At 50.9% G+C, this 11481-nt stretch overlaps 1 protein-coding gene across 1 annotated transcript; it reads left to right on the top strand.

Moving 5' to 3' along the window:
* The first annotated feature begins 1478 nt into the window (after positions 1-1478).
* On the top strand, positions 1479-11092 carry PPP2CB (protein phosphatase 2 catalytic subunit beta). The gene is made up of 7 exons (XM_026046515.1): positions 1479-1701; positions 6604-6813; positions 7063-7236; positions 7806-7895; positions 8837-8998; positions 9822-9940; positions 10511-11092. Exons 1-7 carry the CDS (start codon positions 1600-1602, stop codon positions 10581-10583), a joined length of 930 nt encoding a protein of 309 aa, XP_025902300.1. The 5' UTR covers positions 1479-1599; the 3' UTR covers positions 10584-11092.
* The last annotated feature ends 389 nt before the right edge of the window (positions 11093-11481 follow it).

The raw sequence follows: 11481 nt of genomic DNA, 5'->3' as shown, positions 1-11481 counted from the left end.
GAATTGATCAGTGGCTGTATTGTACTGTATGAAAACTCATAAATTGCCTTGTATTGTTTCTAACGGACTGTCCCGTGTCCCCGCGCCCCGCCGGGGCTCCCGATGGCGCGTGTCATCAGTTGGGTCCCACGACCCCATGGTGCTAATTCTCCCGTATCTGATGGTGCTCCCGTGGACACTAACTGAGGACACGCCGCTCATCGCGGCTCGACGTCTACGCGTCTTTCCCATCCGTTTGTATGACGTGAGACACACGCGCAGCGAGAAACTTGAATTTGTTCCCGAGTGTCATTGACAATCCGACGTTTTCTATGTGTGCTTTTATTTGGCTTCTCCAGAAAGCAGCTCCGTGGGTTTTGCCAGGAGGCAACTTCATCCTGCCTGTTCTGCAGATGTGGCCGGGGGGAGGTTAATCCCGTAGGAGCCAGTGGGAAGGAGACAGTCTCATGGAAGGGTTTCTAGTTGGGGGATACTAGAGCTGAAGGTGTTTGGCATTAACCCCGGCAYGGTCTGATGAAGGGAGCCCTGCCCACATGCCTGTGCGAGCTGCTTTTTGGGCAAGAGAAAAGTCTGACTATGTTTTCTATCTCTTTGAAAACCGAGTCTGGTATTTACCCCTGTTACCAACTGGATTTGCATTATCGTTGTTTGCCACAATATTTGTTCTGTCTGAAAATAAATTTGCTTACTTGTGTAGTCTGAACTGTCTCGTCTGCTTATTATCATCTGATTGCCTGGGCGGCTGCTTCAAGGATCTGCTGCTTCGGGGCCTTTGCAGCATCCCCGGCCTGGCCACTTGCCATGAGCACGGCAAGAAAACGGGGGCCTGCCCGGGAGAGGAGATCATTCCAGGCTCCTCGCTGGGTGGCCCGGGTCACCACAAGCTGTGCCTTAAGAAGCCTTGCACAGAGTTGAGCTGATCGTGTGCCTTAGCCGCAATCTCCGGGGAAATCTAGACCATCCTGAGGGGCTCAAAGACCTCACCCGGCGCCCGCAAAGGGCTGGGCTGCCCCGCCGGGTGCTGCGGCTGAGCGAGGCAGCGGGAAGGGCACCCACGGACGCAGCACAGAGGTGACCTGAAGCAGCGTGAGGGGCAGCGGCGCTCCTCCCAGCAGCCCCGAGCCCTTGGCCCTCCAGCCGCTGTGGCGCTCCCGCATGGAGTGTGTGGGGCGGTGGGAGAACGGCTAACGGTCGTAACGGTCACCGGTTAGTTCTACCTTCCAAAAAAAAAAAAATTGTAGGTCTTGCGACTTCCGTGCTCCTTTTTGAGGGAAATAAACGAGCGCGCCACGCTCGCGCTTCGTTGCGGAGGAATTTCCTGATTTCAACCGTTTCCACGCTCCCTAAAACGGCCGAGCAACGACCGTTAGGGCGGCGGGGCGGGGCTTGGAGCCGGGCGGGCGCAGGGCGCAGGGCGCGTGCGCCGCCGTGGCCCGGAAGTGCGTCACGGCGTGCGTGCCGTGGGGGGGGAAGGCAGCGGAAGTGCGCAGGGGCCGGGTGGGGGCCGCCATTACGGGGAGCGGAGCAGGCCTCGCGGCGCGGACGTTGCGCCGCGACCGTTAGGCGGGCCCCACCGCGGCCTGGCGCCGCCGCCTCGCCATGGAGGAGAAGGGCTTCGCCAAGGAGCTGGACCAGTGGATCGAGCAGCTGAACGAGTGCCGGCAGCTCAGCGAGAGCCAGGTCCGCAGCCTCTGCGAGAAGGTGAGGCCGGCGGCGCGGCGGGGCGGCCCTGCCCCTGCCGCGGGGAGGATGTTGGTGCGCGCTTCGCGGCCTCGCGTGGCTCCGCGGGCTGCGCTCCCCTTGTGCAGAGCGGCTCCCCGTGGAAAAGGGGGCTCGGCAACAGCGAGGAGGGCTCCGGTGGCATCCCGTGAGCGACCTAGGCACGCAAAAGCTGCCTGTAGGGGATGGGAGGTGCGCCGTAGCACTGCCCTCCAAAGGGAGTCTGAAGGTGCGGAGGATACAGGAGCTAAGATTAAGCAGGAAACGCTCGGGTAGAGGACGTTAGCTGCTTTCCTTAAGGTTGTTCTCCGAATAGCCCTTTAGCAGCCTCTCGTTTGGGCTCGTCCGTTCGGTGTCCTTTAGAGATCCTGTGCCTTTGTGTGTGCCCTGAGTGTTGACTAAGGAGTGCGCTGCCTGTGAGGACGTTCTCAGAACAGCCAGCCACGACCGACTGAAAATTGCCTTTTTTTTTGCGAGACAGTAGAGGTCTTGAGATACACTCACAATTCAGTAGCAAAGACTGTTCTTTCTGTTTGCTTTTTGCTTATTAGCCAGGTTAGCAAAGGCCATTGCTGTTCATCAGGCTGTCGGAAGAAGCTCTCAGATTCCTTTCCTGAACTGATAAACTGGAAGTTGGATGGGACAGACAGAGCTCAGCTATCATGTGAACTTTGGGTTGCTACGTGTTGTATCTTGCTCCRCTCTCTTGGAGGCAGAAACTTTGTTGATAGCTACCCGTTGCTCATGACTGATTTCGRCTGGTGACTAAATAACTTGTTCCTCACCCTCTGTGTCCTGTGCTGGGGCTGCCCACTAGATTTGCTGAGCAAATTTATTACCTCGTTCTGTGCCCTGGTGGGGAACTGCTGCTCTGAGTAGCGAGGTGGTAGATGAAGGGCATTGCTCTCTCCCCCTGGTTGTGTTACCAATTAAGGAGTTGTCATTTTTGTTTTCAAAAGCCAGTGCCAGCGGCTGGTGGCCGTAGCTCTGTGGGGTGCACGGGAGCACAGGGCGAGTGGCAGCTTAGGGCACCGCGTCAGGGCCGCAGCTGGACAGGAAAGGGATGTTTCCCATCCGGGTGGTGGGTGAGAGCTCTGAAGTGGTGCCACGTGCTTGGTTTCCTTTTAATTGTAGTGTATTGTGTCACAGTGCTCAGGAAAGTGCTGATAACTGATTGAAACAGCCTGGGTATGAAGTAAACGCTTTGCCATGGTCTTACTCTGCTTATTAAATTTATTAGCGTTGCGGTAGAAGGGAGCTTAAAGCACTTGGCCGTGTAACTTTGTTGTCAACGTGAGGCAGAAAGCTGGTTGGGTTTCCTCATCTGTGGTAAAATTTGGAGAAATCCTTGCAAACTTTCCTCAAAGTACGTGTAAGCCCTCCCTTTGGTGCGACCCCTTTCTAAAGGGCCAGCCCCAGTAGTGCCTCGTGTCTCTGGGTTAGACCCCTGCAGGTATTCAGTGCTAAAAGGCCAGAAAGGCAAAATGGTATTTAAAAAAAAAAAACCCAACCAGCTGTCTCATTCACCATTCAGTTGCTGGCGCTATGGCCAGTAATGAGGGAAGGATGGGACGTAGCAAGGTCTGCTTAAGGCAGGCGAAATCTTTCACTCTGAGAGGTCTCGAAGCTTTCTCCTGCAAAATTATGTTCTGTTGAACAGCTTCAGCTCCCCACTTGTGTCATAATTTTGGCAGCTATGTGTCTGTGTCCTAAGTGCAGTTAACTGAGATTTCATCTAAAGAAAATAGGAGAGTGCTCGTGGCCGGTTCTGCTGGTCTCGAAAGTGAAATCTAACTCAAATGCTGCTGATGCTGAAACGATAACTTCAGGACAAACAATTGTGATTTCTCACTTCTGCAGGCTTTGCTAGCCGTGTCGCAGCACGTAGGGAAATCGCACCAAATGCCTCGTACTACTTAACGTCACCCTTAGACTGTGCTTACAGAAGAAGGCTGTTAAAACTGTTTTCTTCCCTTTCTAAACAGGCAATGAAAAGAGCTCTCTTGGGTTACGACTGCAGAGGCGCAAAGGCAACTTTTATATCTGTGCTTACGTTGTCTTTAAATGTATTAAGTTGGGCGCTGGCAGCAGCGTTGTGTTGCTTTAGGGAGGTGTCTTTGACCTGGCGTAGGTACTGCTGCCCTGTGTGAATTGTGGGTTTTGGTACCTCGGGTCGGGCTATAAGGCCAAGACTTTGGGTTCGTGTAATAGCAAGTGGTCTCAAGTTGGGACAGTGAAACCTCGGAGTACGTGCCTCTTGTTTTAAAGTTCACACTGGGTCAGTAAATTAATTAATCCTGATGCAGGTCAGCCAGCTGAGAGAGAGAGCCAGCCTAATCCCAAATACCTTGGTGGGAAAAAAAAAAAAATCATTGCATATAAAAGTGGGTGTAAAAGAAAGCAAATAAAAGGCTGTCTCAAACACTGGCAAACAGCCATCCATCACCATGTCATTCCTTTCAGCTTCATTTTTTTTCCCTTCTTGTTTCTATGCAGAAGAAGAGGCTACAGTCTGGCTGCTGCCAGCAGCTTAAGAGCTTTGTGCTGTGAGTTGGTGGGAGCTGGGGATTCTGCTGGCTAATGAAGACTTGAATTTCTTGACAGTTACCAAATGATGATGGTAAAAGCAAGGAGCYGGTCAATACTGTAGGGAATATCGCTGTTACAAGCACATACCTACGGCCCTGCTGCCCTCTGAGATCATTTCGCTTCCAAGTTTTCATAGAAAGAGCTTGTAAACTCTCCCGCGCTCATTGGTGACRTTGGTGTGAGTGACGAAGCCAGGTAGCCTTGGGGATGCGATTCAAACTGCTAAATCCCAGGTGCCACGCTGAGTCGTGGCCAGGAGCATTTCACCTCTCCTGTGATTTCTTCCCAGGTTCTTCCCGTGTCCCTCTACAAGCCTGTGTGSGTGCTGGCAGTCTTGTTTTGGGTCCCTCTGGGGCTGTCAGGTGTCCTCTGGTGCCTTGTTGCTGAAGGGCAGGACAGCTCCTCCCCTCGGGTTTCTGCTCTCAGTTTGGAGACAGTATAACTAGTGTTGCCCTGCTGCTGGTCCTCGTTCAGGCCAAATTCCCTGGGGATCCCGGAGACTTTAATAGCCTCCGCACACCAACTGGCATTCCGGTTTTGTGTCTCCCAGCTGAGTGAGTGGTACTTGATTTGGCCTTTGGCTGGGAAATTGGTAGCAGTTTTCTCAGATCTTGAAATAAAAGCCTGGGAGTGTCAAGCTGAGGTCATCCAGCGATAAGTGAATCTTCCAGAAGTGCCTTCTATCCTGTAGCAAAATCTTCCGTAATCAGCGTTTTCCCTCTGTTAATAGCAGGCGGGACATAAATCATCATTTTACTGTCGGTCGGGTAGGGGCTGTGAAGCTGGTCGTGGCTCCMCGTGTTTAGACTGCCTCTCCCGTGGCTTATCCAGGTGTGTGGCCTGCCCTCAGAAATGGCTGGACTGCTCTGCTAGGAAGAGGGTTGGAAACCGGCCGGCAAAGAGCGCCCTGGGCTAGAGAAATAGCTTATATAGTGATTTTCTGTGCAAGATTAGTCAAGTTAACATTAGAAATCCTTGTTTTCCTTGGGAGCTGAAGCAAGAGGAGGGCTGCCTCTCTCCAAAGGAGCCTTGCATCTGGTTAGYGACGCAGCGTTGCCGGCAGGAGCCGCGAAAGGCTCCGTTTGCTGCCGCGCGGCTCCCGTTATCTCTTGCGGATAGCGGTGCCGTGAGCAGGCGCGCTGTCTCCCCGGAGCTGGGCTGCCCGGGAGCCGCCCAGCAGGCACGCGCAGCCCGGGGCCGCTCTGCTGAGCGACAGCAGCTTCTTGCCTGACAGCAGCGTCCCTGCGACTGAGYGCTGAGCCCCCTTAGTGCATGCAGAGCCAAGGAGCTGTTCTGAGCGCTGTTTCCATGGCGCGGAGCTGCCTCTGCAGTTGAGAGATGACTGACTAAGCTCTGTTCCCCCGGCTGGACGTGGGATGGGCTGCAGTAGTCAGAGGGTGACGGTGGCACTTGAGATAAAACCTTCCTGGTATCCGAAACCTTAGAAGAAACCTAAGAGTGATTGGCTYTGTCTTTGCCCAGTTAGCAGAGAYAACAGACTTGAGCTGTCTTGAACATATAGATGGAGAGCTCTGTGAAGAGACTTWCATTTTTTTCTTTGATAAAATAAGWTTGTGCTTAAGGCTGTAACCATGAGATTAATGAAACGTGGGCATTGTGCTCTGTAATTGTCTGAAGGCTCAGGATGCATGGGGGAGCTTCAGGAATGAGAGGCCATATATCCGAGGAATCTTGGTGTTCACGCTTAGTAATTCCAGGGGAGGCCGAGAGGCAGCCTGTCAAGTTACAGCTCTTTGCAGAGCTCTTGGTACTTCAGCAGAGAYCTGGGGAAAAAACCATAGTGTTTAATTGCAAGTAAAAGCGAGTTGAATAAACTGAATGAATTGCTGAGCATCTGCCTGGCGAATCTGCGTGGCAAGCAGATTTCCAGAAGAAATCACGGTCTCCTTGTTGTTTGAACTACTTCATGACTTTGCCATCACAGAGCGCCGCTTGCCGTCTAGTGTGTTCAGCCCTTGCCAGTCTCAACGGTCCCAGCGCTGCTGATGGAGTCTGCCAAGAGCCTTCAGTGTGCCTTGCTTATCAGTGCTTAAATTTGTTTGCTCTTGCTTGTAGTGCTAATAAAACCCTAATGACCTGGCTTACAGTAACAAACCTRCTTATCTCTTTCCACAGTAATTTGTAGAGAGCACTTGGCGTCTCCAGCAGCCTGTTTTCCCTGTGATCAGCTTGAACAGCGAGAGTGAAATCAGAGAGGGAACAGTGTGGAATGAGTTTGTTGGCTTGTGGAGAAACTGCTTGGCTCTTAATCCTACCTTATCTTTCTCTTGCTAGGCTAAAGAAATTCTTACGAAGGAATCAAATGTGCAAGAGGTACGTTGCCCTGTCACCGTCTGCGGGGATGTCCACGGGCAGTTCCATGATCTTATGGAACTCTTCAGAATTGGTGGGAAATCACCAGACACAAATTACCTGTTCATGGGAGACTACGTGGACAGAGGCTATTACTCGGTGGAAACAGTAACTCTTCTAGTAGCATTAAAGGTATGGATGGACAACCTTGTTTGTTTGTTTGTTTTAGCAGTCTTGGGCTTAAACAGACTTGTTTGGGAGAGGGAGTTGAGATTCATCTAGACATGTGAAAAGTGAATGTTATTGGACACGTGTTTTTTATGTAAGAGCTACATACTTGCCATCCTTYTGAAAATTACCACCAGGGTTTCCTTCTGAACTGGCTGTACCGCGCTTACGCTGGTGATAACATAATGAAAACAGTGTCTTCTTCGTCCGTAGGTGCGTTACCCGGAACGCATTACGATACTGAGAGGCAATCACGAAAGCAGACAAATCACGCAGGTGTACGGCTTCTACGACGAATGCCTGCGCAAGTACGGGAACGCCAACGTCTGGAAGTACTTCACGGATCTCTTCGATTACCTTCCGCTTACGGCTCTAGTAGACGGCCAGGTGAGCTTTTGGGGCTTGAATCAGGAAAGTCCCCCGTTTCATAAAGACAAGGTCAGATGGAGAAAATATAGGCTGTGCTGTCTGACCTATATGTGACCCATCTCAAATCAGATCTCTTAGCTCGTAGGCAGCACTCTTTAAAGCTCATTCACTTATTGGGGGTGCTGGGAGGCAGTTAATGAACTATTAAACTAAATTAGCTGTTAGTTCGAGCTGATAGAGCAGCAAGGCCTTTCTTTGCTCACAAGGGAAGAGTGGATGTTGCAGTTGATTTCTGAGGATTGCCCAACAAGCGGGAGGCCCTCGGCACAATCTGTTACGTGTGAGTTGAGTCATTGCCGTGAGGCAAGATATTCTTGAAACCAAAGGAATGTTATCTTTGCCGCTCCTCTGATTTTTGTGTGGAATGTGTAGCCTTTTAGTTTTGTTCCCATTCCCTGGCATTAAATCTACTTCCTTTGCTATGAGGCAAGAAGATTGTACTTGTGAGAGAGTAAGTGTTTCACGTTGCTGTTGGTGAGGTTCAGTAACAAAATGCACTGACTAGGTTGGTCTCTTTTCTGGGCCAGATATTCTGTCTCCACGGTGGCCTCTCTCCGTCGATAGATACACTGGATCATATCAGGGCTCTGGACCGCCTGCAAGAAGTTCCGCATGAGGTAACAAGAAAAGAAATGTCCTTTTAGTTTTAGAGATTAGTTAGCTGACAGTGCAAGTGCAGCCACACTTTGAAATCTATTTACACCATGAGATATGTTGCACAGCAGACTCTTGTCTTGGTTAGAGCAAGAGCAGGCGAACATTAATGTGCACAAAACGGACCCTAGTCAGTGTGTGCTGATCAGAGCAGTCTGCAGAAAGACCGTGGAGTTTCCTCACTCACTGCCTTTGTCTTGCTCACAGACTTGWTGATGAATACGCAGTCACGTGGAGCTGTGTCATGTCCCCATGTCACCTGGATGATAGTTTCTTGTTCTCTGCTGATTCACTGTGGCCACTAACACTTCCTTCCAGCCTGCCAGGGCTGGGGGAACAACCAGGGTGTCCCCAGCATGACTAGTCGAGCGATTCTGTTTAGGAGAGGAAATCAAATGAATAGTAAATCCCCTGGCAGGGGGGACTAGACATCCAWCTTGTGAATGGCATGTGGCCTTCTGCAGGTCCTTGCTCTTGCTTCAGTTTATTGCAGCGTGCCTGGCGTAACGCGCCCCTTGCCTGTCCTTGGTCTTGTGTGTCTCCTGCGGGCATTACAAAACCCAGTATCACGAGTGAGAATGTGGAAGTGCTCTCCGCATCTTCCTGTTGCTTATACTAGCTGAAGTACAATCATAAACTAGGTGTGAGGAGGAGGAGGTGGGAACAGTTTTCTGGTTGCATGGACTTCAYTTATCAGCTGTGTGCAGGTCCCTTCTTGTGAGAGGGTGTTGACCCATACACTGAGTAACACATTGCTGATAATGACACATAAACACTCGTGTGTGTAGAATAAAATGCTGACAAGCCTTTTTACTGTAAATTGAATATGCTGTGGMCGGGGCTTTGTATGGCTGCCTAGCTAATAAAAGGATATCTAATGAGGAATKCTGGTCTTGTTTCCTAGGGTCCCATGTGTGATCTGTTGTGGTCGGACCCCGATGATCGTGGTGGCTGGGGTATATCTCCTCGTGGCGCTGGCTACACGTTTGGGCAGGATATTTCCGAAACCTTTAACCATGCCAATGGTCTTACACTGGTCTCCCGTGCTCACCAGCTTGTCATGGAGGTAGGGCGGGTCCTTTCCGCGCTGTGTGGTTTGGCTCTGGGATCTTCCGCCGATAAGCTTGCAGGCACTGTCACCCAAATGCCAAGCAGGCACGCATCCAAGAGGGATTTTTATCATGTGAAAACAGCAAGCCAAGTGGAATGCAGTGCTGCAAACTGCTGCTGCCTAAAGAAGGGATASTGCCCTTTTTTTTCCCCACCTTTCCAGTAACTAAAGAGATCCTGCCGTGTACCACACGTGGAAGTGATAATCTACTTAAATGCTGACAGTTTCTCCACTGCTGTATTAAATAGGCTGTCSTGTAATAAAGAGCAGTCAAACGTGCCAGGGATTAAGCTCTAATTTGGGCTGTTGATAGGCTATTCTTGTGTGCCTTCCTGGAGGAATGCCAGCTGGGTCAATGGAGCAGGCTTATTTTTAAATATGGTTCAAGTAGGTCCTCTATAAGTAGTAACATGTGTCAGAAGTCTCTCCTCTGAAAAGCAATAATTCTAATACTTAGTAAATTAAATCTGAAGGCTTAATTTAAGCCCCCTTCTATTTTTTCCTTTCTGGTGCTATGCGTGCTTTGTGTACAAAGTGGATGAACACACATGTAATGGATGGTGTCCTGTGTGGAGCAGTTAAGCTTCCTTTTAAAGATCACTCTACAGTAAGGGCAAGCTGCAGTTAGATAGCAGAAAGCTTAAGTGAGTTGGAGACGCTGGAAAATGTACATTTCTCAGATGTATTTTATCTTCCTGGACCTTAGGAGGGCGTTGGGAACTGGACTGAGAGCAGAGCTTTAACAGTAACTTTTTTTTTTCCTTTGCTTTCCCGGCAGGGTTATAATTGGTGCCACGATCGAAACGTGGTTACCATTTTCAGTGCGCCCAATTACTGTTACCGCTGTGGGAACCAGGCTGCTATCATGGAACTAGATGACACTTTAAAATATTCCTTGTGAGTAACCCGGCTCAGGCTGTTCCCTCTTTCTGTTTAATTAGACCTCTGCACTGCGGGGAGAGCCTCATCCTTTTCGAAGGGAGTCTCCGGCAAGGAGCCAGCTGCTTAAACCAGTCTGGCTTTAACACTGTGTGCTCCATCTACAAGATGGTCTAAAAATATGTAGTGAATTRAGCGCTTGGAAGCTCTTTGCTACTCCATGCCTTCTTTTTCTGCTTTGGGTTTTTTTGAGTGTAGCACCAGACTTGCAAGAGAGTGAGTTTTGCATCCAGCTGCRCAGATGCAAAACGTATCCCTGCCTTGCAAAGCGCACCCTCCCTTGCGCGGATGGGCCGTGGAGACGATCGCTGCATAGCAGAATTTCCGTGGGTTGACGTCTTTACCTCCTATCAGTTGTCGTTTTGAGGGACCTCCCGTGCCTCTGGATTTAGAGGCTGCAGGGTTGTGGGAGGGCCGAACCACGCTGTGTGGGAGCAGCCGGGATGAGGGAGCATCTTTGTGGGCACTGGGGTGCTTAAAAATACCCGCTACGGAGGGGGAGAAACCAACTCTTTCTCTTGTCCGCAGCCTTCAGTTCGACCCGGCGCCTCGTCGCGGAGAGCCCCACGTTACCCGTCGTACCCCAGACTACTTCCTATAAGTGTCTCCTAACCTCCGTAGAAGGAAGTACACGTGGCGTTTTAAAGAGCAACAATATTTACACGTCTTTGTAAGAAAGCGGGGTTCGTCTCTACTAAAACTCCCCATCATGGACCAAAATGTGCCATACTGAGGACGAAGAGCGTTTAGCACAACTTGAGACTGAATTCCTTACAACACTATATATCCCATACCTATCAGTCCAACAGTCAGTTTGCCTGCTGTATTTGTGGTCATTGTTTTTTGTGGTTTGTTTTTTTTTGTTTTGTTTTCTTTTCTTTTTCCCCCATTCTGGACTGTGCAGAGAGAAGAAGATAACTCTAACGCTTCCCTCTCCTTTTACGCTTCTTTGTAAAAAACAAAAAACAAAAAAAAAAAACCAAAAAAACTTTTTAGTTGTAGTGGATAACCGGCATGACGTAGAGTTTGGAGTTTTATTTTCAAGGGCCACTAACTTCTTAGCCTGCCACTCGCTTCTTGTTTTATCGGATGAGGACCGACGTAACTGGAGCAAGGAAGTATGTGGGGGGAAGGCGGGGCGTCAGGACGGGGCCAATGCGCCCTTCCCTGTTCCTGTTCCGAGCTTGTTTTCAGTGGTGGCTTCCACACCCCGCACCCCTCTCTTTCTGTTGGTTTGCCGTTGTTTTTCTCGCGCCCCGCCCCGCTCCCGGTCTCTCTGTCACGGACGTGCTCGCCGCGCTGTATTGGAACGAATAAACTCTGCCCTTGTCAGCCGCCCGCGCGCCGCGCCGCCGGGGGGCGGGGACAGGGGCGGGGCCTCCGCGAGGGGCGGGGCCTCGGGCCAGCAGGGGCGGAGCTGCAGCGAGAGGCGGTAGCGGAGCCGGGATGTGGGGAGGGGAGGAGCTCCGCGAGGGGCGGGGGCAGGAGTTGCCTGGGGC

The sequence above is a fragment of the Nothoprocta perdicaria genome, unplaced genomic scaffold (assembly GCF_003342845.1).
Source record: "Nothoprocta perdicaria isolate Ctin4 unplaced genomic scaffold, notPer1 scaffold_446, whole genome shotgun sequence".
Lineage (NCBI taxonomy): Eukaryota > Metazoa > Chordata > Aves > Tinamiformes > Tinamidae > Nothoprocta > Nothoprocta perdicaria.
The sequence above is the reverse complement of the archived record's forward strand: the minus strand, read 5'-3'. Positions and strand labels throughout refer to the sequence as shown.

Bases quoted from the DNA above. Each gene is read 5' to 3' on its own strand.
- PPP2CB (XM_026046515.1), top strand. From the start codon at position 1,600: ATGGAGGAGAAGGGCTTCGCCAAGGAGCTGGACCAGTGGATCGAGCAG. The intron at 6,814-7,062 runs GTATGGATGGAC...CTTCGTCCGTAG, and splicing joins CTCTTCTAGTAGCATTAAAG to GTGCGTTACCCGGAACGCAT. The intron at 7,896-8,836 runs GTAACAAGAAAA...CTTGTTTCCTAG, and splicing joins TGCAAGAAGTTCCGCATGAG to GGTCCCATGTGTGATCTGTT.